Source organism: Stegostoma tigrinum, chromosome 6, assembly GCF_030684315.1.
Source record: "Stegostoma tigrinum isolate sSteTig4 chromosome 6, sSteTig4.hap1, whole genome shotgun sequence".
In the NCBI taxonomy this organism is placed as follows: domain Eukaryota; kingdom Metazoa; phylum Chordata; class Chondrichthyes; order Orectolobiformes; family Stegostomatidae; genus Stegostoma; species Stegostoma tigrinum.
The window spans coordinates 46,149,432-46,174,882 of record NC_081359.1 but is presented as its reverse complement, the minus strand read 5'-3'; the positions used below and the strand labels follow the sequence as shown (position 1 = coordinate 46,174,882).

General features: G+C 42.2%; 2 protein-coding genes across 19 annotated transcripts in view; one reads left to right on the top strand and one right to left on the bottom strand.

The window, feature by feature from the left end:
- LOC125453701 (mastermind-like protein 2) overlaps positions 1-18,958 on the bottom strand; it is a 430,368-nt gene extending 411,410 nt beyond the window's left edge. The window contains exons 1-2 of the mRNA XM_059646963.1: positions 18,678-18,958; positions 17,937-18,341 (exon numbers count right to left, since the gene is read on the bottom strand). Coding sequence (XP_059502946.1) covers positions 17,937-18,257 — 321 coding nt within the window. The 5' untranslated portion in view covers positions 18,258-18,341; positions 18,678-18,958. The remainder of the gene's footprint in view (positions 1-17,936; positions 18,342-18,677) is intronic.
- The window catches only part of khk (ketohexokinase), a 275,763-nt gene continuing 268,094 nt past the window's right edge, over positions 17,783-25,451 (top strand). For 16 of the 18 annotated variants that reach the window (XR_009445837.1, XR_009445836.1, XR_009445829.1 and 13 more), the window contains exons 1-2: positions 17,954-18,080; positions 19,429-19,649. The gene's annotated coding sequence lies outside the window, so the exon portion shown is untranslated. The other 2 variants (XM_059646528.1, XM_059646527.1) reach the window with 2 other exon arrangements.

The following is a 25,451-nucleotide window of genomic DNA, read 5'->3' as shown; positions in this document are numbered from 1 at the left end:
TGGGTAAGCATATGGTTAATGATAGGATAGTGTCGGGGAAGGGCTCAGATTAGTTCACAGGTCGGCGCAACATCGAGGGCCGAACGGCCTGTTCTGCGCTGTATTGTTCTATGTTCTATGTTCTGGGGGTGGTCTCGTCAGTGTCCTGTGGGGCCGTGGCCTGACATCTCAATTCTTTTGCTCAAATGTTCCGACCAATGAAGGCAATTTTTTTGCAGATTCCTTCTGTGGAACACGTTATGATGATTTAACTCATTAAAAGGTGACATATGAATGCAATATGTTGTTTCTACAATTGTCCCAATAAAGAATAGTTTGCAAGATAAATCAAGAGGTCAGTTTCTCCTGAAATTAGTTCTGCATCATACCCACTTAAGTATAGAACATAGAACAGTACAGCACAGAACAGGCCCTTCAGCCCACAATGTTGTGCCGACAGTGGCCCAACCAATGTCCCGCACAGCTGCAACACGACATCCCAACTCCCACACCCAATGAGCCAACCTATAAAAGCAAGAAGAATTAAATCAGACTATAGCATCAGGGATATCCGACCTGTGCATCTGCATCACTTGCTAACTGTAAACCTGCCATATGGGTGATTTTATATGCCACCTTTGCCTTTCACACCAACACAGGTTCACAATGCAGTTTGCAAGCCAGGTAGCAGGGCAGGAACAGAGCTGGGCCTGCTAGAAGATCTGCCTCGTTTCTCCAACACAGGATCCCAACTCAAAAGAATTAATAACCTCTCTCAACCTCATCTCATAACCATGTTTAACCTATGTCCCCATTCATCTTTCATGTTCCCTCAGATCATAGAAACATAAAAAATAGGTACAGGCATGGGCCATTTAGCCCTTTGAGCCTACACCGCCATTCAATATTATCATGGCTGGCCATGCAATTTCAATGTCCCACTCCCATTTTCTCTGCACATGCCTTGATCTCTTCAGCTGCAAGGGCCATGTTAAGCTCCCTCTTGAATATATTTCACAAACTGGCCCCAACAGCTTTCTGTGGTAGAGAATTCCACGAGTTCACGACTCTGAGTGAAGAAATTCTTTCTCATCTCAGTCCTGGATGGCTTACCCCTTACTCTCTGACTGTGACCCCTAGTTCCGGACTTCTCCAATATGGGCAATATTCTTCTTGCATCCGGCCTGTCCAGTCCCATCAGGATTTTTTATGTTTCTATGAGATCGCCCCTCATTCTTCTAAGTTTCATTGAGTACAAGCCCTGTAGATCCAGTCGTTCTTCATATGCCGATCCTGCTATCCCAGGAATTAGTCTGGCAAACTTTCGTTGGATTCGGTAAATAGCAAGAATGTCCTTCCTTGGGCTAGGTGACCAAAATTGCACACAGTACCCAAGATGTGCCTTACCAAGGCCCTGTATAAGTGCAGCAAGACATCCTTACTCTGTAGTGACAGGATTTGAGTATAGAAGGCCAGCATGCCATCAGCTTTCCTCACTGCTTGCCGCTCCTGCATTCCAACCTTGAGCGACTGTTCCACCATGACACCCAAGTCTCATTGCACCTTGCCCTTCCCTAAACTGCCTCCATCCACGAGTCCTGCTTCCCCCTCATTTCATTAAGTCACTTCTATAACCCCATGAGTCCTCCATGCCATTTCTATGCCCTCACATATCCTTCGTTTTTCCATGTGACCTCTCTGCTGAGAAACGAAGTGAGATACGTATTTCACTTATGCATATTACTGGAGTGGTCACTATACATGCTACTTGGTGTTTTAATTGTTTGTGCCAGTAGAACATCTTGTCTCAATATATTAACTATTTTCATGCTTTTATAGGTTGACTCATTGAGTGTGGGAGTTGGGATGTCATGTTGCAGCTGTGCGGGACATTGGTTGGGCCACTGTTGGGATGCTGTGTATAATTTTGGTCTCCCTGGTAAGGGAAGGATGTTGTGAGGCTTCATCTGGTTCAGAGAGGAGTTGTGGGTATGTTGCTGGGGGTCAGAGGGGTTGAGCTGGTGGGGGCGGAGTCATTGAATGGACTGGGGCTACTTTCCCTGGAGTGTCAGAGACTGGGGTGTGATCTTATAGAGGTTTGCGGAGTTGTGGGGGGAACGGACGGGATGGGTGGATGGGAAATTTTCCCCGGAGAGTCCGGGACCGGGGTGTGGGGCCATGGGTTTGAGGTTGGAAGGGGGATACTAGCGGCAGCTTTCTCGCGCGAACGGTGGTGCCTGTGTGGGGTGGGCTGCCGGAGGCTGATGCAGTTACAGCGTTTGAAAGGCATCTGGGTGGGTGTATGGGTAGAGGGGGTTTGGAGGGATGTGGGCCAAATGGGACTAGATTTATTTGGAGTGTCTGGTCGGCATGGATGAGTTGGACCAGAGGGCCTGTTCCCGTGCTGTGTATCTCTATGACTTGAAGACTATGTTACATTATTGCTATTAACATATACAAGATTTCATTTTCTAGTGAAGCAGAAAGAATGCTGTTGTTGTGAAAGTATTAACCCGGAGATGAGATGCAGTCAAGCTTTCAGGATAAATGATTGTCCCAATTTTGAGATTATCCAGTGAATCTTAAAATATGATTGGTCGGGAACTGGACAGGAGCTGGATGATCTTCGGATTATTCGGGAGGCAGAGTCTGTGATAGAGAAGAGTTACAGGAAAGTGGTTACTCCTCAGCCCAAAGAAAACAAGGTAACTGTTAGAAGGAGGAAAAAACAGTCAGTGCAGGGATCCCCTGTGTTCATTCCCCTGAAAAACAAGTATACCGTTTTGGGTACTGTTGGGGGGGGAAACGACTTACCAGGGGCATGCACTGGGGTGCAGGTCTCTGGCACAGAATCTGTCCCTCTTACACAGAAGGGAAGTGGGGATAAGAGGAAAGTGTTCGTCATTGGGGATTCAATAGTCAGAGGGACAGATAGAAGGTTTGTTGGGAACAAAAGAGACTCATGGTTGGTGTGTTGTCTCCCAGGTACCAGGGTCTGTGATGTCTCGGATCGTGTCTTCGCGGTCCTGAAGGGAGAGGGTGACCAGCCCCAAGTCGTGATCCACATAGGTACCAACGACATAGGTAGAAAGAAGGATAGGGATGTAAGGCAGGATTTCAGGGAGGTAGGGTGGAAGCCGAGAGCTAGAACAAACAGACTTGTTATTCTGGTTTGTGCCCTGTGCCACCTGTACAAGAAAAAGAACAGGGAGAAATATCAGCTGAACATGTGGCTGCAAGGATGGTGCAGGAGGGAGGGTTTGAGGGATATGGATAATTGGGGCTCATTCTGGGGAAGGTGGGACGTCTACAAACAGGACAGTCTCCACTTGAACCAGAGGGGTACGAAGATCCGGGGTGGGAAGTTTGCTAGTGCTATTCGGGTGGATTTAAACTAGCTCAGCAAGGGGATGGGAAACTGTGATATAGTTCCAGTACACAGGAGGATAAAAGAAGGGAGGACATGGACAGGATTTCACTCACAGGAGTGTGCTGGCAGACAGAAAGCTGGTTTGAAGTGTGTCTACTTCAATGCCAGGAGTAACTGGAACAAGGTAGGTGAGCTTGCAGCATGGATAGATACCTGGGACTTCGATGTTGTGGCCATTTCGGAGACATGGATAGAGCAGGGTCAGGAATGGATGTTGCAGGTTCCAGGGTTTAGATCTTTCATTAAGATCAGGGAAGATGGTAAAAGAGGGGGAGGTGTGGCTTTGTTAGTCAAGGACAGTATTAAGGTGGCTGAAAGAACTTTTGATGAGGACTCCTCTACTGAGGTGGTATGGGCTGAGGTCAGAAATAAGAGAGGAGAGGTCACACTGCTGAGAGATTTTTTTTTAAAATAGGCCCCCGCAAAGTTCCAGGGCTGTGGAGGAGAGGATTGGCAAAACGATTCTGGGCAGGAGTGAAAGGAACAGGGTGGTCATTATGGGAGACTAGCTTCCTTAACATTGACTGGAATTGCTATAACTCTTGTATGTCAGATGGATCAGTTTTTGTCCAATGTGTGCAGGAGGGTTTCCTGACACAGTATGTCGAAGGGCCGACAAGAGGGGAGGCCACACTGGATCTGGTACTTGACAATGAACCAGGCCAGGTGTTTGATTTAGTGGTAGGTGAGCACTTTGGAGAGGTTGACCATAATTCGGTCACGTTTAGTTTAGCGATGGAAAGGGATAGGAACATGCCACAGGACAAGAGTTATAGATGGGGGAAGGGAAATTATAATGCGACTAGGCAAGACTTAGGAAGCAATAGAGATGACCCAGGTAATTATAGACCGGCGAGGTCCATTTCAAGCCCACTGACTCCCACAGCTACCTAGAATACACATCCTCCCAGCCACCCTCCTGCAAAAATTCCATCCCCTATTCCCAATTCCTTCGCCTCCGCCGCATCTGCTCCCAGGATGAGGCATTCTACTCCCGCACATCCCAGATGATCACGTTCTTCAAGGACCGCAACTTTCCCCCCTGCAGTGGTCGAGAACGCCCTTGACCGCATCTCCCGCAACACATCCCTCACACCCCGCCCCTGCCACAACCGCCCCCAGAGGATCCCCCTCATTCTCACATACCGCCCCACCAACCTCCGGATACAACGTATCATCCTCCGACACTTCCGCCATCTACAATCCGACGCCACCCCCCAAGCCATTTTTCCATCCCCACCCTTGTCTGCCTTCAGGAGAGACCACTCTCTCCGCGACTCCCTTGTCCGCTCCACACTCCCCTCCAACCCCGGCACCTTCCCCTGCAACCACAGGAAGTGCTGCACTTGCCCCCACACCACCTCCCTCACCCCCATCCTAGGCCCCAGGATGACCTTCCATATCAAACAGATGTTCATATATTGTATCCATTGCACCCGGTGTGGCCTCCTCTACATTGGGGAAACCAAGCGGAGGCTTGGGGACCGCTTTGCAGAACACCTCCGCTCGGTTCGCAACAAACAACTGCCCCTCCCAGTCGCAAACCATTTCAACTCCCCCTCCCATTCCTCAGACGACATGGGCCTCCTGCAGTGCCACAATGATGCCACCCGAAGGTTGCAGGAACAGCAGCTCATATTCCGCTTGGGAACCCTGCAGCCCAATGGTATCAACTTGGACTTCACAAGCTTCAAAATCTACCCCCCCCCCACCGACTGCATCCCAAAACCAGCCCAGCTTGTCCCCTCCTCCTACTGCATCCCAAAACCAGCCCAGCCTGACTCTGCTTCCCTAACCTGCCTTCCTCCCACCTCAAGCCGCACCTCCATTTCCTACCTACCACCTCATCCCGCCCCCTTGACCTGTCCATCATCCCTGGACTGACCTATCCCCTCCCTACCTCCCCACCTACACTCTCCTCTCTACCTATCTTGTTTTCTCTCCGTCTTTGGTCCGCCTCCCCCTCTCTCCCTATTTATTCCAGTTCCCTCTCCCCACCCCCGTCTCCAATGAAGGGTCTAGGCCCGAAACGTCAGCTTTTGTGCTCCTGAGATGCTGCTTGGCCTGCTGTGTTCATCCAGCTTCACACTTTGTTATCAGTGAGCTTTACGTCTGTTGTAGGAAAAGTTTTGGAAAGGATTATAAGAGATAGGATTTATCAGGTTTTGAGAAGATTTGTAGCTCAGGTTGAGGTTCTGGATGTGAGTTTGCTCACTGAGCTGGAAGGTTAGTTTTCTGATGTGTTGTCACCATTCTAGGTAACATCATCAGTGAGCCTCCGATGAAGCGCTGGTGTTATGTCCCGCTTTCTATTTATCTGTTTAGGTTTAGGTTAACCTAAACAGATAAATAGAAAGCGGGACATAACAGCAGCGCTTCATCGGAGGCACACTGATGATGTTACCTCGAATGGGGACAAAACGTCTGAAAACTAACCTTCCAGCTCAGCGAGCAAACTCACATCCAGATAGAATTTATAATCATCTAGCAGGCAACAATTTGATTGGAGATAGTCAACATGGATTTCTCAAGGGCAGGTCGTGTCTCACAGACTTCTGACTATTTTTGCGAAGGTGACCAAGCATGTGGATGAGGAAAGGGCAGTTGACGTGGTGTACACGGACTTCAGGAAAGCTTTTGATAGGGTTCCACATGGTAGGCTATTGGAGAAAATGCAGAGGCATGGGATTGAGGGAGATTTAGCAGTTTGGATTAGAAACTGGCTTTCTGTAAGAAGGCAGCAAGTGGTGGTTGATGGAAAATATTCAGCCTGGAGTCCGGTTACTTGTGGTATGCCTCAAGGATGTGTTTTGGGACCACTGCTGTTTGTCATTTTTATAAATGACTTGGACGCAGGCATAGGCGGATGGGTTAGTAAGTTTGCAGATGACACTGAAGTCGGTGGAGTGGTGGACAGTGTGGAAGAATGTTGCAGGTTGCAGGGTGACTTGGATAAACTGCAGAATTGGGCTGAAAGGTGGCAAATGGAGTTCAATGCAGGTAAATGGGAGATGATTCGCTTTGGGAAGAATAATAGGAAGGCAGAATACTGGGTCAATGGAAAGATTCTTCATAGTGTGGATGTGCAGAGGAACCTTGGTGTCCATGTACACAGATCCCTGAAAGTTGCCACCCAGGTTGATAGTGCTGTTAAGAAGGCATACGGTGTGTTAGGTTTTATTGGTAGAGGGATTGAGTTCCGGATGTCATGCCGCAACTGTACAAAACGCTAGTGCGGCCTCACTTGGAATATTGTATACAGTTCTGGTCACCCCATTACAGGAAGGATGTGGAAGCATTGGAAAAGGTGCAGAGGAGGTTTACCAGGATGTTTCCTGGTCTGGAGCGAAGGTCTTATGGTCTGTTCTCATTAGCGAGAAGGCGGCCAAGAGGGGATTTAATAGAGATATTCAAGATGATCAGAGGATTAGATAGGGTGGACAGTGAGAGTCTTTTTCCTCAGATGATGACGTCAGCTTGTACGAGGGGGCATAGCTGCAAATCGAGGGGTGATAGATTTAAGACAGATGTCAAAGGCAGGCTCTTTACTCAGAGAGTGGTAAGAGCGTGGAATGCCTTGCCTGCCAATGTAGTTAACTCAGCCACATTAGGGGCATTTAAAACAGTCCTTGGATAAGCATATGGATGATGATGGGATAGCGGAGGGGGATTGGCTTAGATTAGTTCACAGGTCGGCGTAAAATTGAGGGCCGAGGGGCCTGTTCTGCGCTGGACTGTTTTGTGTTCTATGTTCTAAATAATCCCTCGAAGAAACTGAAAAAAGGTCTTGTGGTGCAGTGATAGTGTCCTAACTATGGGTGAGAAGATGTGGAGTCACACATGCCCCAGATCTGTGTCGCAACATATCCAAACAGATTTATTAAAACTAATCTCGAACTGATCAGGAAAAGATTAGGACATTCAAGTTATATGATTACAGACGATGGAATTAAATGGGAATATTTTATTGATGGTGTTAATTACAGATCTCCTCACCAGTTTTTCAAACCTCAATTTCAAAATGCATTTTAAAATATGAATGAAACAGGTAACCTTTTCACATTATTTACACTATGTCAATTATCTTATTACATGCTTTTAAATGTCAGTCTAGCCAAATAACAGGGTATCAAATTAGTTCTGTAATTTTTATTTTCATTATGACAGAATTGTTTTTGTTAAAGCATGGAGCTCTTAGTTTCAGATACTCAATGTCAGCAAACAGTATTGAGTTATTTGTCAGCAGCAGGGATAACATCTCTTACATTCATTTTAATTTTTTATCACTTATTTTTACTGAAAGCTGTGAAATGACTTCCTAGCAGTTCAAGAAAGTTATCTAATGAATGATGATAAGAGAGGTCAAAAAAGTTCTCCGTGTGCTTCTCCGTCTATACAGGTCTGACTGATCTCAGCTACCACAGCAGCATGGCAAGGGAACTGAAGCATAGTAAAACCTGCATTTATACAGCAGGTACTGCACAGATTGCTGCCTGCACAATCAAACCAGAGAATGCATCAATGCCTTCTGACTGCAAAATCAGGGAGAAAATTCACAGAGGAAGTATCCTTGGACTAAGTTTTAATTGTGACTTATTTAACTGTGTGTTGTTCTTAGAAAGAAACACAGCTCTATAATTTATAATTGGTCTCTCAGTTGACACTCCGAGCATGTCAGCTTAAATTTGTCACAAAACATCAGCATGACTTTGCTTATTTTTCGAAATAACCACACTTTCATCCTTGGTGCAACTATCAATTTGACATCACTTCAGATGATCTCCAGCTTTGTGGTCTGGGCTTATGCCCACCACAAATTAGTCTGAGACTGTCCAAACAAATTTAAAGTTGGGACCTGCAGAAAGAGGAAACTTGGACTGGCATCAAAGCTAGGTCCTAGAAATGAAAATTTGAACTAAAGTAACTACGAATATCAAAAGTTGAATAAAATCAGCCTGAAAAGATAAGAGAATGGAGCTCATTTCAAACTCAGACCTGGCAGCACCTTTGCAGAGAAAGCAAAGTTAAAGTTTCAAGTCCAGCGCCCATTTGTCAGACAGAAGGGTCACCGTACCCAAAACGTTAAGTCTACTTTTTCTCTACAGATTCTGCCAGACCTCAGAGTCAATGAGTCCTACAGCATGAAGACCGGGGCCCACGGCACAGACTGGTCAAAGCTGACCAAAGTGTCCATTCACTTTAACCACATTTCTCTGCACTTGGCCCATATCCTTTTAAACATTTCCTATGCATGTATTTGTCCAAATGCCTTTGAATTGTTGTTAATGTACCCACCTCAAGCATGTCCTCTGGCAGCTCATTCCATACGCATGCCACCCACTGTGTGGAAACGTTGTCCCTCAATTTCCCATATATTCCTTCCCCCTTACCTTAAATTGATGCTCTCCAGTCCTTGATTCCCCAACACTGGGAAAAAGACTGACTGCATTCACCCTTTCAGGATCTTATACACACTTCTATAAGATTACCCCCTCAGTCTCCCATGCTCTAACGAAAAAAGTCCTAGCTTGTCCAAACGCTCCCTACAACTCAGTCCTTTGAGTCTCAAGTCCTTACAAATTTCTTCTGCACTCTTCCCAGTTTAATAACATCCTTCCCATAGCAAGGTGACCAAAACTGAACACAATACTCCAAATGCAGCCTCACCAACATCCTGTATAACTGCAACATGCCTTTAGGGTATTGAGTTTAGAAATTGGGAAGTTCAGTGTACCAAAAGCTTCTTCACTGTCACGACCACCTGTAACTTCACTTTCAGACAACCGTGCACATGAACTCCGAGGTCCCTCTGTTCTACTACACTTAAGGCCCTACCATTCACCATGAAACTCCTGCCTTGATTTGACTTTCCAAAATGGAATACAGACTTATCTGTATTAAATTCCGTTTGCCATTTCTCAGCCCACTTCCCCAGCTGATCAAGATCCTGCTGCAGGTTCTGATAACCTTCCTCACTGCCCACAAATTTTAGTGTCATCTGCAAACTTACTAAACATTCCTTTTATGCTCTCATCTAAATTATCGATATAGATAACAAACAGCAACGGGCCCAGCACCTACCGAGGCACAACACTAGTCACAGGCCTCCAGTCCGACAAGTTTCCTTCCACTATTACTCCCCGCTTCCCACCATCAAGCCAATTGTGTATTCAATTTGTCAGATTTCCCTCAATTCCATGCAACCTAACCTTCCAGAGCAGCCTATAACATGGAACCTTATCAAAAGCCTTACTGAAATCCGTACAGACTACATCAACCATTCTGCCCTAATCAACCTTCCTGATCACTTCAAATAACTCTAACAAATTTGTGAAGCATGATCTCCCACGCACAAAGCCATGTTGACTACTCCTAATCAAACCTGTCTTTCCAAATGCATGTCTATCTTATCACTCAGAATCTTCTCAAGTAACTTACCTACCACGGATTATTGGTCTATAGTTCCCAGATTTTTCTTTGCAGCCTTTTCTGAATAAGGTCACTACATTTGCTACACTCCAGTCTTCTGGGACATTACCCATGGCTAATTATGATGCAAATATATCAGCCAGGGTTCCCGCAATGTTTTCTTAGCCTCTTGCAGGATTCTTGATATATCTGGTCAGGACCAGGAGATTTACTCATCTTCATACATTCAAATATGTCCAACACCTCCTCTACTGTGATATGAACTGTCCCCAAGATATCACCACTAATTTCCCCAAGTTCCTAAGTCTTCAGGTCTTTCTCCATGGGAAACACAGAAGAAAAATATTCATTGAAGGCCTCATCCATCTCCTGTGTTTCCACACATGAATGTCCATTTTTGTCCTTGAGGAGTCCATTTTCTTTCTAATTATTCTTTTTCCTTTAACATACTTTAAAAATATCTCTTTGGATTCACCTTAACTTCTCAGCCAAAGCCACCTCATACCTCTTTTTCACCCTCCTGATTTCCTTCTTCAGTAAAATCCTGTAACCCCCTATATATCCCCAGGGATTCTATCCATATCAGCTGCCTGTGCCTGAGCCATGCCTCCCTTTTTCTGGGTAAAGCTTCAATATCACTGAATTTTTCCAATAATCTTGGTCCGTGTTTCTGATTTCCAGCACTTGCACTTTTGTAATTTATTAAACAAAAAAAAATCTATAAGTCTTAATGGGTGCAACAGACTGCTAAGTTAGTCAGTTATAAATCGCATCAATGCCAAGGCATTTTAAATATATGCAAGCTTGGTTGAGCAGTACTTCTCCCACAAGATACAGAGTTAATCTGCATTCTATGAATTGTCATTAGGATCCAATGGAAATCTTGATTACTGGAAAAACAACACCACTAACCCACTCCCAACTTAGTGGCTGGGGACCTGGGGGAAAAAAAAGTGATCATTATCACCTGTATCTCCTTTTGGTATCTTTTATCTCCTGGATATGTGTACCAAATAATGGTGGGGGTGGACTAGGGGAAAGAGTTAGCTCAATTGATTGGACAGCTGGTTTGTGATGCAGAATTATGCCAACAGTGTGGTTTCAATTCCCACACCAGCTAAGGTTACCATGGAGGACTTTCCCGGTCAACCTCTCTCCTCACCTGGGGTTTGGTGACCCTCAGTTTAAACCAATGCTAGTCATCATTCCCTCTAATGAGACAGCAGTCTTATCATCCACCAGGACTTGGCAACATTATCCTTATACATACGAAAGATAAGTTTATTTAATTGTAGTGCAGATTGATTGGTTTTATAATCACCTTTATTTGCAAAGCTTTCAAGCTTTAAAACAAACTTCATTTACTTCCATCTTAGGTGTCCATAGCACCAAGCTAAATACATAAGTGCTAAATTTCTGTGAAGACTGAGCTGAAACTTTATTGGGAATTTTATAAAAAGGAATTTGTTTTAGGCTTTGAAATAGATGGGTTTTTTGGGATACGAATTGTCAGACAGTTCACGATTGTTCCACTTCAACACAATTGTAATATATTTCTATACATATTTCGTTGCAAGAAGCATTTTATTGATATTCTTTGCCAACTAGTAAAGCTTCAGAAATTAGGCACCAAACCCCTCACAAGAGTATGGAAAATTACATTTAAATATATTGACCCGGATTTTGCAGTCACTGTGAAGGAATAGCACCTGTTGGATTTGCTTTTTTCACACTGGAATTTCTTGTGATTAGCAAGCCAAAACTACACATTGCTCTTTTCAGGGAATCTGAGTTTTTACAAAACAGTGAAGAAATACATGTTTCATTATGAAAAATCCTCAGAGACACGGGACCAGATATTCAATGTGGGATCTGAAACCCAGTACTCAAATAAATTCCTTGTCCCAGCATCACTCCCAAGCTGCAACGCTTCCACAACTGTACATTTAAATGGAAATTTAAATGTAATCTGCTTATGACATGACATCAAAACTGAACTAGAGGTGCTGAGCACCTCTAGGAGGCAGAAACTAACAGTCTTGTACTTGTAACAAAAGACAGACAGTCACCACGTTGGGGACTGTCACTGACTTACTGATTTGAACAAGAAAATTCCCTGAAGGATATGGGGGTTGAATAAAAAAGACAGTAGCCTTGAACAACAAGGTAAGGATCAGGATTCATGCAGGCATTAGTCAGCCTAACAGATGTGTCTCAAAAAACCTTAAAAAATTTTTATTTGATCCCCACAACAACTGTGCACGAATATCCACAAGGCTGGGCTCATTAGAACAGATTTTTAAACTTGCAATGTGTTTTGGACACGGTCCTTTTTCCTGATGAAGGGTCTAGGCTCGAAACGTCAGCTTTAGTGCTCCTAAGATGCTGCTTGGCCTGCTGGATTCATCCAGCTCCACACTTACTTAAGGGACTATTAGTTTACCATGAGCGTATTCACTCTGCCTTCGCTCAGTGGGCCCCTTGAAAATTTTAAGCTATCCTAGAAGCAGCAGGTTCCCAAGTTGACATCTGGATCTGCGAATTCAAAGCCCATCCATACCATATCCTAAACTCATGGCCCTTTGAAAATCCCACCGCAGAGACTGAACCAAGAGCAGTGAGTTGGCATGGTGAGTTTAATGTTAAATCACGGACAGGAAAATAAATCGAGGCAAAGAAAAATGTGGCTGAGACATAAAAATCATTTAATTTACAAAAATATCTACAATAATGATGAAAAATCAGGAGGAATAATTGTTATACTCACAAATAAAAAGCTAATTTTCAATATTGGATAGATTATTTGAAATAATTAAGACTTACCATACCAGTTTTTCAAAAAAATTGAGTGAAATGGACAAAGTGAGTATCTACATTCTAAATACTATACCTTTACACTGTTGTAGGTGCCTATATTTCAGTGTCAACTCTATTATTGAAGTACATTATAGCAAGCTTCCTGGTGCAGCAGGGAATTCGGATTCCTGCTTTGCACAGTTAACTGCACATATAGGTTCACAGTAAATTGCTGTCCAGCAACTTTACTCATTGAGGCTTTCCATTATTTTTAACCACAGCATCTAGGCAAGCAGTTTATTTAAACAAAGAATTATGCATTATACAAAATAATTCACATGACAACAACAAATTTCTCTTGAATATACAACAGGTATCTGCACTGAATCCCTTAAGAGTTGCAGAAAAATTTGCATGCCACAGATTAGGAAAGGTAAAGATGGCATAATCCTACCTCTCAATAGAGAGGCAACTGGTATTTTATTCTGAGAGTCACCATGCCTCAGGTGAGGGGAAGAGATGGAAAAGGACAGTCCTTCATGGTAACTTCAGTCTGTGCCAGAATTGAACCCATGCTGTTGGTATCAATTAACCAACCAAGTGAGCTCACTAAAGCCCAAAATGTACTTTCTTAAATGATTGATTTGGGATACAGGAAGATCTGAACAGGTCTTGCTGAATATATTATAGAATTCAAACAGAATTGGATATTTGTAGTCTGATTCAAACTATCACAATGTTAGGATGAAGAGCTAATTGAATCAACAAAGAATGTTGTTTAAATATCAAAGTGTTTTAAAGTTTAGTAAAATTGTTTTAAACCAGATTCAATGGAGCTTATTTCATACAAAGTATCAAATCTGAAAAAAGAATCAAATTATGTTGATAAAAATTAGAAACAGGCTTCACAACTGTTCTGGCATTAAAACATATGCTCCCCACAATATGCCAATTGAAGGATTAAATGTTAAAGAGTCAACCTATTTTTGCTTCACAGATGCTGGCGGTTATGCAATTTTAAATCTTATGGGGTTTCAGTAAAAGGTTATTTCTTGATTTTTGTTCATTTATGGCACTTATATTACTCTTCTCTCCTCTGAATGTGGTCCAGAAGCAAGAGAGTAATGATTTAATGTATGCAGCAGAAGCAGAGGTGGAGAGTCAGCCTGACACCAAAATCTCCAAAGGAGTCAAGTTGACTCAATTAGTGGCATGCTCAGACTTAGACGTTTAAGAGCCCAAGCCTCGTTCTTTCAGTATATAAATGTGCATATTAAGAATATTTGGCAATGTCCTAGGGTAGGCGACAGCCTAGTCACATTGTCGATAGACTATTAATCCAGACACCCAGGTAATGTCTAGGGACATGGGTTTATGACAGATGGTGGAATTTCAATTCAACAGTAATCTGGAATTAAGAATCCAATGATGACCATGAGACTATTGATGATTGTCAGGAAAATCCCATCTGGTTTAATGTCCTTTACAGAAGAAAATCTGCTTTCATTACCTAGTGACTTCAGACCCACAGCAATGTAGTTGACTCTTAACTGCCCTGTGGGCAAGTAGGGATGAGCAATAAATGCTGGAATAGCTAATGATGCCCAGATCCTACAAATGAATAAATAGAACAAAAAAAAATGCTACACTTCTCTTGGTGTTGTCTTTCCAAAGAAACATTGAACAGTGGTTGCCTGTCCTATTGAGATAAACTTAGAAATCTCAGGCTATTGTTTGACAAACAGAGCTCTCCTAATGAATATTTCTCCAAAGCCCAAAACAGTTTGACAGATTTACTACAAAAGGATTTGAACTGAGGAGTACAGAAGTCTTGCATGAAATTTTATGGATTTCTAGTCAGACTGCACCTGGGATACTGTGTAAAATTTTAGTTTTCTTACCTAAAGGATATGATTGCCATCAAGGGGGTGAAAATAAGATTCACAAGACTGATCCCCGAGATGGAGGGATTGTTCCATCAGGAGCGATCCAAGAGATTGGTCCTGTATTCAGTTTTTAGAAGAATGAGACGTGGCCACGTCGTTGTAATCTTCATTCTTACAGGGCTCAACAGGATAGATGAAAGAAAGGTATTTATGTTAGCTAGTGCAGGGTCTAGAACCATGGCAGAGTCTTCAAAGCAAGAGGTATGCCTTTTAGAATTAAGATGAGGAGGAATTTCTTGACTCGGAAGATTGCAAATCTTGGGAATTTTTTATCCTTTAAGGCTATAATATCAGTAGAGTCAAGACATAGATCAACTGACTTACAGTTATTAAAAGTGTCAATGGATATGGAGAAGATATGGGAAAATCATGTTGCGGTAGTTATTATCCATAATTTGGCTAAGCAGGCTTAAGGAACCCAATGGCCTACACTTGCTTATGTTTCCAGTTTCCAATTTCACGTTTGCAGTATGCAAATGGTTGCCATTTTGTTAAATAAACTTAATGACTTGCAAAATTACAAACTTAAAACTTTGAAGCTACAAACACCTCCTCTCTTGTAACATTTATGCAATCCAAAACATATCCACTGGTTTCCTTTATTTCCTCAGTATCCAGGATTCTCCTTTCAGAAAACACTGAGGAGAAATATTCATTAAAAATCTCCCATCTCCTGTGGTTCTACATATAGATGGCCATGTTGATCTTTAAAAGGGACCTGTTCTCTCCCTAGCCACCCATTTACTCAACATAGCTATAAAACCTCTTGGGATTACTTTTAACCTTACCTTCCACATGAATCTCATACCCTCTTTTTGCTCTTCTCATTTCCCTCTTAAGTGTGCTCTTACCCTTTTTATAATCATCTAGGGATTCACTTGAGCCCGATAGCTTAAACCCAATATACACCTTCTTTATCACCCCGACCGGCAATATCCCTTGTCAGCCAAGGATCCCTAAATCTGCCACCTTCTCCCTTCAACATAACAGGGACATACTGCCCTTTGACTCTTGATATCACACTTTGAGCTGCCACCTATTGACCATTCCTTCCTTTTCTTTCCAATCGACTTCTGCCAGATCATGCCTAATGGCCCCAAAATTGGTCCTGCTTCAGTTCAGCACCTTAACCTAAGGACTTGTCCTATCTTTTTCCATAAAAAGTTAAAAATAAGAGAGTGTATGGTCACTGGACTATTTAATAAACCGTACTGTGTGTCATTAGGATTTCAATAAAGTTTAATAGTGAATGGTCATTTTCACACCGTGATTACACAAACAATGAAAAATTTCCTGAAGTAAAATTGCTCAGTTTTGTTTTCCGATGCATGTTTGGAAAGATCGTGTTTGAAGCAATGGAATGCTGCGGTTCTACCACAGGTGACAGAAATTTGAAATAATTGGTTAAGATATCACACTGGTGTTACAACACTAAAGAATGTTCACTTCCGTATAATTTTTCTGACAGAATACTCTGTGTAAAGAACCTACCTCTGACATCTCCCTTACACCTACCTCCAATCACCTTAAGATTATGCCCCCTTGTAATAGTCATTTCTGCCCTGGGAAAAAAATAATGCTTTCCTGTTTTTTGACTGTAAAATCCTGTAAAATTTTATGGAAAATAGTATCAATAAGCAGTTTTTTTGAAGTGATTTTAACCAGTAGCAATGACATATAAACAAAGAACCTAGCATTGAGTGCAAGGCCGCTATAACTCAAACTCAACGTTCTCCTGACGTTTGTGCTAAATGCTTCAACTTCACAGTTTGAGATGTCATCACAATTGGTTGACTGAATTACAGCTATTTATACAAATATTGTAACATGTCATGTACAAACACAACACTCAATGGCTCAGGTTTATCCAATGAGTTACTGGGCTATACAGAGGGGTCCCTGAAATGATTCGCCAAGCTGGTTTCATCCAAAGTACATAAGGAGAACAACACTTCAAATATGCATGAAAATCAGTCAAATTCCTGTTGAAAATTCCTGGGCATCAGAAAAGAACAGATTGAAGACACAGATAAATGCTCCTCCCAGCTCGATGACTTGCTGACACTCATCAAAACTACATAATCAAGTACATACATAACAAGGTGTAGATCTGGATAAACACAGCAGGCCAAACAGCAGAGGGGCAGGAAAGCTGACATTTCGGGCCTAGACTTCTTCAGACCCTTTTCTGAAGGAGGGTCTAGGCCCGAAAATGTCAGCTTTCCTGCTCGGCCGGCGGTGTTCATTCAGCTCTACGCCATGTTATCTCAGATTCCCCAGCATCTGCAGTCCCTACTATCTCTAAATAAGTACATACTTGGGTAACAAATAGTGGACAACTGCCACTTCTGGAAACATACCCCAGCTGGAAACCCGCACTTTCAGAAGGAGAGCATGACGGAGACAATGAGAAGGTAATTTTCAATACTGTCATTGTCAACAACTGTGGATTAAAAAGCTGAAAATCAATTTACCATATCAACAAGTTTTAGCCCTGATGATATGCTACACATTCAGAAAAGTGTCAGTAGCTTAAGAAAATTGTCTTTCATACATATAAACACTAACAGATACAAACCACCTAGATGAGTAGAATTCAAAAAACTCTTCAACATAATAGAGGTAAAGTACATCAACTTAAAGTCTGATATTTATGCAAATACTAATTTATGTATTTTATCTGGTTAACTAATTAGGACTTATTCAAAATTGCATTAAAAACAACACAAAAATTGCTTCAAAGCAGCTCATATCCTAATATGCACCATTATTATAAGCAGGTGCAGTTTATTGGCCAATTTACAAGTTTCAAGTGAGCAAATTCAATTTATGGATTACACGTATGATCACCTGTTTCCTCCAGTGGGATGCAAGAGTCATTCAATTCAAAACAGGCTTTAAAAAAATGATATACTAAAGGTAAACTATCCACACTACTCGCTGTTTCTTGACTTACAAATAGATAAGGGAACGAGAAAACTGGGCCTGTTTGATAACACTCATGGAACTTTCAATAAATTTGAGGCATATGGTTACATGGCACAGGGCAATGTTTAATTGGAACCGCCTTTGCATTGCAGTTTTTATGTCTTAAGATTAAATCAAACTGACTTTTGGTTCTTCACAATTTCACCCAAACCCTGTTAGGTGAAGTCCATCAACAAGCGGGGGGCGGGGCAAAGTAGAACTTTACAACATACCTTCTAAACTTTAGCTGTTTTCAAAAGTAAGTTGCTTATGCAAGTCTAATTCATTGAAACAAAATAAATCAAAACAAAGAAAATTCCGAAAGATCAACAGACGAAGCTTTGGTTTTGAAGATACAGAAAATGAGCGAGTGAAGGAAACGAACTTACAGCAATGAGGGTGAGATTCCTGTGTTCACTGCATGTGTTAGGTCCTGCAGGCTGTTCGTTGTCGCAGCTTTTGGGAGTCCGGTTGCTTTCACGTTGTTGCTGCTGCTGTTTCGCTTTCGGGGTCTTCTTACTGCGTGTTTCCAGGTATTTCTGGTGCAGGACGAGCTTATCCCTTCGTTCCTGCTCGACGCGTTGCGGCTGGTTCTGCTCGTAGCGGAACTGGCAGACTGCATGGTGCCGGCGACATAGCTCGATCCGTTGTCTCAACCTCTCCACGATCGCACTATGCTTCGGGTTTGGGGGCATATTGTAATCCCCCATCCTTCCCTCCCGGCATAGAATATTGACAAACTTTCGTCCGCCGATTTCGCTTCTTTGACCTCTCGCCACCCTCTCCTAGATGGACTGCAATGAAAAAAACTTGGTTTCTTTTGTTTGAGCTAAATCAAAATCTTAACCAAACACTTTACATCCCGAAGATGATAGAACCCAATTTCTCTCTATTGTTAGTGTAATTTCCTTCTGACAAACAAAATGGGGACACCGGCCCATTTAATGCCCCCATAAGTGCTTTTTCTTCAAAATCTGTTTCGATCTGCTCGCTGTTCACACGATCCTTTTCTCCAGTCCCGACCAAACAGAGGGAGAGAGAAAAATGGGGGGGTGAAAAAGAAAACACAACATACAGAAAAGTCTTCAGAAAAAGCAGATCCCGCTGAAACTTGGGAAGTTGTTCCTCACCGCAGGCGGAACCCGAGTAGGGAGGTCACTGCTACCCATCCAGATGCGAAAGCTTTGTTACCAATGCCAGGCCGGGGATCTGCAGCAACTTTGCGGGCGGCAGCGGGAGACTACGTTCCGTCTGTTTGCTCGCTCATTGCACCAAGCTGGCACTCACGCTGTCTGTGAGAGTGTTTTAGAAGGAGAGAGGGAAGCTTTCTCCCCATACTAGCGGAATGATACCGCTACTGCCTGAGTAAACAAGGGAAGGGAAAGGAAAACAAAACCACAGACTCCCAACAGCAAACAAAATGGTCGAACAGGCGTTTAAGATAAGATTTATAGGAAAGGAAGGCAACTGATTCAGAATAATTTAAGAAAAGTAAAACCTCAAGACGAGTGAAAGCTTCGACTGAAGCCTCTTAAGAGTTTGATTCGGGCTTCAGCCAGCTTCCTTTCACGATCAAGTTTCTTGATAATTTTAGGCCAATTTCTAAACAGGGAAACTTTTGTAAATTGCCTTCTTTTCTGTCGAGGCAATCTATTTTAAACCCAATTCTTTGAAATGTATTATTGTTTTCTCTCAGTTCAATATTGAGATTTTAAATAATTGGAGAAATGAGTGAAGATGTTTCGAAAAGCTAGTGTAAATCCCGTTTATACCTCTACCTAAAATTAAGATTTCACTGATCAAATTTCGTCTGTAAAATCAAGAACTGAATTTAAAGTGAAATCAAGTATGAACCAATTTTCTTTTTTCTTTAATCCGCAGCTTTGGCGTCTTTTTAAATAGCTACGCGTCTCCATATTTTTTTCCGAGAAAATCACTGTCTATCCATATTGAGACGGGCAATGAAAGATGTGTATCAACAATTCGGTGCGATGGATGACCAGCCACCTGCGTGAGGCAGCTGCTTCTCTTAACCACAACAGCCAATTCACGAAGTGGAGAATGATAGACGAACACCTGCGGCCTCTCCAGCGTATGCATTGGTAAACCAATATATTGCGCCACATATACTGCTCTTCAAATTTTAAAAATGTTATTATACACCACGTATTGCAACGTTTCAAAGATAACCTGGGCTACAATTGCACTGCAAATTAACATAAGCATGAAGCATTCAACTGGCAATGAAAACCTGGTATTAGATTCTGAGTTGAACAGAATTTTTTAACAAAATGAGGATTGATTTTGTGATAACACAATGGAGGAGCACAGGAGAGCAGGCAGCATCGGAAGAGCAGGAAAGTTGACGTTTCAGATCATCTGCAGTTCTTTATATCTGAGAGGATTGATTTTATATTGGCTTATTAAAAAATTGTACAGTAATATCATTTACATCTCTTTAAGGCAAATTTGAACAGTGGATATAATGACAAGGTCAGAAGTTACACAACACTAACAGGTTTATTTGAAAACATAAGCTTTCAGAGTGTCAGTCTTTATTCAGGTGTTAGTGAGAGATATAGAATCAGACACAGGATTTATAAATAAAAGATCAAAGATTCACCTCATTGATGAGGATGTACTAAACAAAGTGAAAATGCTGTTCAATCTTTAGTCAGTTAGAAGGTTTTAATTGATTAATATGTACATGTTCCATAGAACCTCTGTAGTGTGGAAACAAGTCCACACCAACCCTCAGAGAATCCCACCCAGACCTATTCCCCAAATTTATCTCATCTACACATCCCTGAACACTGTGGGCACTTAGCATGGCCAATCCACCTAACCTGTGGGAGGAAACCAAAGCACCCAGAAGAAACCCATGCAGACACAGGGAGAATGTGCAAACTCCACACAGATAGTTGACTGAGGGGGAATTGAACCCAGGCATCTGGTGCTGTGAGGCAGTGGTGCTATCTGCTGAGCCACCATGCCACCCCCAATTCCCCATGTAAATCCCCAAATTCCTTTCAAATTGTGGTCCCTGAGACAATTAAAAGTTTTATCAGTATAAAGAATAGGCTCGGACAGCCCGATGGAAATTGGATGGGACTTCAGTCTGTTAACAAGCTTGAGATTAGATTAGATTAGATTAGATTCCCTACAGTGTGGAAACAGCCCCTTCGGCCCAACAAGTCCACACCATCCCTTGGAGCACTCCACCCAGACCCATCCCCCCATAACCCAGACACCCCTGAACACTACGGGCCCTGAACACTCCTTTTTCTGCACTTTCTTCAGAATGAAGCTGTATCCAATTCTCCAGGTACTTTTTGATTGATTGCTGCTCAGAAGTTCTTACTATCTCAGAGGATAGAGGGTATTGTTCCTGAGTTGAATTATTTATGTATTCAAATCCAGCATCATTTCTTCACCTGCAAACTGAATAATTTGACCTCTCCCTGAACATGTTGCAGACTTAGTGTTTCCATCCAGGCTGTCTTTTTTCCTGGCAATTGCAATATGTTTGCTGCTGTGCAGTGTCATTTGCTTTGCAAAGTGTTCTTCCTGAAAAGTTCAAGATATGCATGAATTTCATTATATTGCCCTGTTAATAATATTCCAAATTATTTTTGATAACACATCTTTATAACAGTCACATATTTATGTGGGTCAGATCAATTGATTTAGAAGTTTCAGCAGAGTAAAATATTTCAGAAAATAGTGCTTCTGAAAGTTCCTAAGGAGTTAAATGGTGCAGAAGGAAAACTTTGAAAGGAAAACAGATTCATTTGCAGCCTGAATGATGCCTCAAGAATGTGATATCCTACATTGATATCTACTTTGGTGAAAGTAGACTGTGTCAACGAAAAGCAGACCCTGCGATGGTTCCGTGACATCAAAAGAAAAACTTTAGGTGTTATCATGATACATGGTACTAATTTCTCTTGGGCTAATTCTGTGAAATTTGACAGGTGTGATGTTAATAAGATTGAAGTGGAATCTATGAAATCAGATTTAAGGATTTTGTAAATAAATTGGTTTAGACATTAAGGAGAAAAAATTTGGTGAAACATTTTACTTTTATCCTGTCCCCAGTGAATTGTGCAGTCATCTAGAAATATGGTATCATATCCAAATTTATCAGTAATTTTAAATGATTATGAACTCAGATAAGGCAAGACTAGATAGAATCCAACCCCCTAAATTCATTTATTTGGAATATATATCCTGCTGTCTTTTGAAACATCCTATGGTATCAGCCTCCATCGCTCTCCCAGGCAGTGTATTCCAAATCTTAACAACTCTCTGAATTAAGAAAAAGTTTCCCCGCATCTCAATGCTAGCTTTCTTACTGACAGTCTTCAAATTGTGACTGCTAGTGACTGACATGCAAACTAATGGAAACAGAATAACCTTCTTTACTCCGTCCGAATTGTTGATAATTTTAAATACCTCAATAAGGTCACCTCTTGATCTTCTCTGCTCCAAGGAGAATAAGACTAATTTCTCTAATCTTTCCTTGTTTCTAAAATCCCTCATTCTTTGTGTCTTTGAACTCTCCACAGGACATTAACATCCTTACTTAAATATGGTACAGAGAACTGAACGCAAGACTCCAAATATGATCTCGCCAATGATTTTTAGAGGTGTAGCATCATTTCCTTGCTTTTATACTCTGCCTCTGTTTATAAACTCAAGGGTGCTGTGAGCCTTCTTAACAACTGTTTCAACTTGCCAAGCCACATTCAGAGAATTATACACTTGAACCCTTAGGTCACTCTGCTCCTGCATTCCTCTCAATATTGTACCATTGAGCCTGTATTGACTCTCCAATTTTTTTTCTCATGTTAGTTGACATTTCTCTGCATTGAAATTCATCTGACAGGTATCTGCCCATTTGGCTAACTTGTCAATGTCCCCCTGAAGTTACTTAGCATCATCCTCACCATTCACTATTCTCCTGACATATACAACATCAACAGCACTACTTTCATCTACTGCCTGTGTCACCTCATCAAAGAACTCATTCAAATTTGTCAGATGCAACCTAGCTTTCATAAAGTCATCTTGACCATTTCTTTTTTTACTTACTTTTCTCTCAGTGTATGCTACATAAGCGCATAGTCTTCCCACTACTGATGCTGACAGGTCTGTGGTTTCCTGGGTTGTCCTTTGCCTTTCTTCGTAAACAACTTGCTCATCAGCTCCATATTCCCCACAAACCCCTCCACCACACCCAGGGTGGCCCAGTGGTTAGCACTGCAGCCTCACAGTGCCAGGCACCCGGGTTCGATTCCAGCCTCAGGCAACTGTCTGTGTGGAGTTTGCAAATTCTCCCCGTGTCTGCGTGGGTTTCCTCTGGGTGCTCCGGTTTCCTCCCACAGTCCAAAGATGTGCAGGCTAGTTGGATTGGCCATGCTAAACTGCCTGTGGTGTTCAGGGGTGTGTGGATTCTAGGGGGATTGGTCTGGGTGGGATGCTTCAAGGGCGTTGTGGACTTGTTGGGCTGAAGGGCCTGTTTCCACACTGTAGGGAATCTAATCTAATCTAATCAGTATCTTTTCCTGCAACCGGAAGAGGTGCTACATCTGCTATCTCAGTAAGTTACTGGAGGTGGATACAGCAAGGTGGGGGAGGTGTCAGAAATGGTCCAGGTGAATATGATGTGTTGGTGAAGTTGATTAAGTTCGAGCTCCTTGTGGGAGCACAAGGCAGCGCCAGTACAATCATCAATATAGCAGAGAAAGAGGTGGGGATGGTGAAGAGGGAAAACCTTCCTTCTAAATCTGGCGGAGACTAACCTGCACTTCATCTAACCTCATTTTCTGTATCCCTTGCTCCCAGTGTGGCTTCCTGTATATTAGGGCTGCAAACAATCCTTCCAAATCACCTTCACTTCATCTAACCTCATCTACTGTATTCGTTGCTCCCAATGTGGTCTCCTCTGTACTGGGAGGTCAAATGCAGACTCGGGGACCATTTTGTGGAGCATTTGCGCTCTGCACACACCAATCAACCTTGACTTGATCATTTTTATAAGTCATACAAGCCATTTTTTAAAAATGCCAAATTCCTCAAATATCTAAGAGTAATTCCATTTCTTTTTGTGCATTATTGCCTCTGGATAAAAGAAAATACAACTTCAATTTTTTTTATTTGAGTTTCTCTCCCCTTATCAATCAGATAACAGGAACATGTCTTAAGCTGTGGTGTTTATCTGGATGTTTCCATTTTAAGAGTTAAAGGTGCATTTTAAAGCATGTTTGTCTTGAAAAAGATCAGTATTCAAGTCAAGAACAACAGTATTCAAAACAATATTGACAGGCTTGTGAAATGGTCAGATACATGACAGATGAAATAAAAAAATCATACATTTGATGAGGAGAATGAAGAAACAATATAAAATTAAGGGTGTAATCCTAATATGAGTGCAGGATCAGGGACCTGGGGACACGTACAAATATTGTGGACAGTGGCAGGGCAGTTTGTGAAACTGGTTAAAAAGGCGTAGGGGTTGTCGGGTTTTGTTAATAGAGGCTCTGATACAAAATCAATGAAGTTATGATCAAGCTGTAAAAAACACTATTTCAGTTTCAACTGCAAAATTTTGTTCAATTCTGGGCACCAGACTTTGGGAGAGAGGATAGGGGAGGGTTCGTAAAAGATTTGCAGGAACAGTTGTGTTTGAGACTTCAGTTGCATATGTTCTCCTTAAACAAGATAATATGAAGAAAAAATTTGATTGAAGCGTTAAAAATACAGGGATTTAAATAGAGTTGATAAAAGAAACTGTTCCCATGGTGGAAGGGTTGAGAACCAATGGAAATCAATGTGAAATGAAAGCCAAAAGAACTGATGGTGACAAAGGAACATCATTTAATGCAGCAATGGTTATAATCTGGAATGTACTGGCTGAGAGTGTACATTCAGTGGAGGTAGATTCAGTTACAACTTCAAAAGGGAATATTTGGGCCAGCTGTGGATGGGTAACAATAGCCTACTTTAAGCTTAAATCTCCTTCCTCCTCAGAAATTCCTCATACTCCTGCAAATCCATTAACTGGCATAACGGAATGCCCACGGTCAACACTGTTTGGAATGTAGTAGTATGTGCCGATGTATTGAAGTAGTGAACAAAGCTCATAACAGGTCGAATAAAACAAAGAACTGCAGGTGCTGAGTCTGAAGCTGAATCAGAAGCTGCTGGAGAAACTCAGCGGGTCTGACAGCATCCTTGGAGAGAAAGCAGAGTCAATGCTTCAGGTGTGGTGACCCTTCTTTAGAACTCATAGTAACTAGGAAAAGGTAGCATGAGTGGGGAGGGTGGATGTAAAAGAATAATCAATAGGTGAAGCTGGAGCAGAGGACAGAAAAACGGTTAGGCAGGCACAGGTATGGATATTTGTAAGTCAGGAAGAAAGAAAAGCTACAAATAGGCAGCAAATGAGTTGGCTGTGCTGAAAGCACCTCATGTGATAACAGGGCCTGGAATGTGGTGATGGATAGCAAAAAAAAATAGAAGGAAGAGTTCAAGTCCTTAAACTATTGAATTCAATGTTGTGCTCTTAAGGCTGCATTCTGTGTTTTGTCTTAGCATAGAACATTACATTACAGCACAGTACAGGCCCTTCGGCCCTCGATGTTGTGCTGACCTGTCCAACCGATCTCAAGCCCATCTAACCTACACTATTCCATGTACGTCCATATGCTTGTCCAATGACGACTTAAATGTACCTAAAGTTGGCGAATCTACTACCGTTGCAGGCAAAGCGTTCCATTCCCTTACTACACTCTGAGTGAAGAAACCACCTCTGACATCAGTCCTATATCTTTCATCCCTCAATTTAAAGCTATGCCCCCTCGTGCTCGCCGTCACCATCCTAGGAAAAAGGCTCTCCCTGT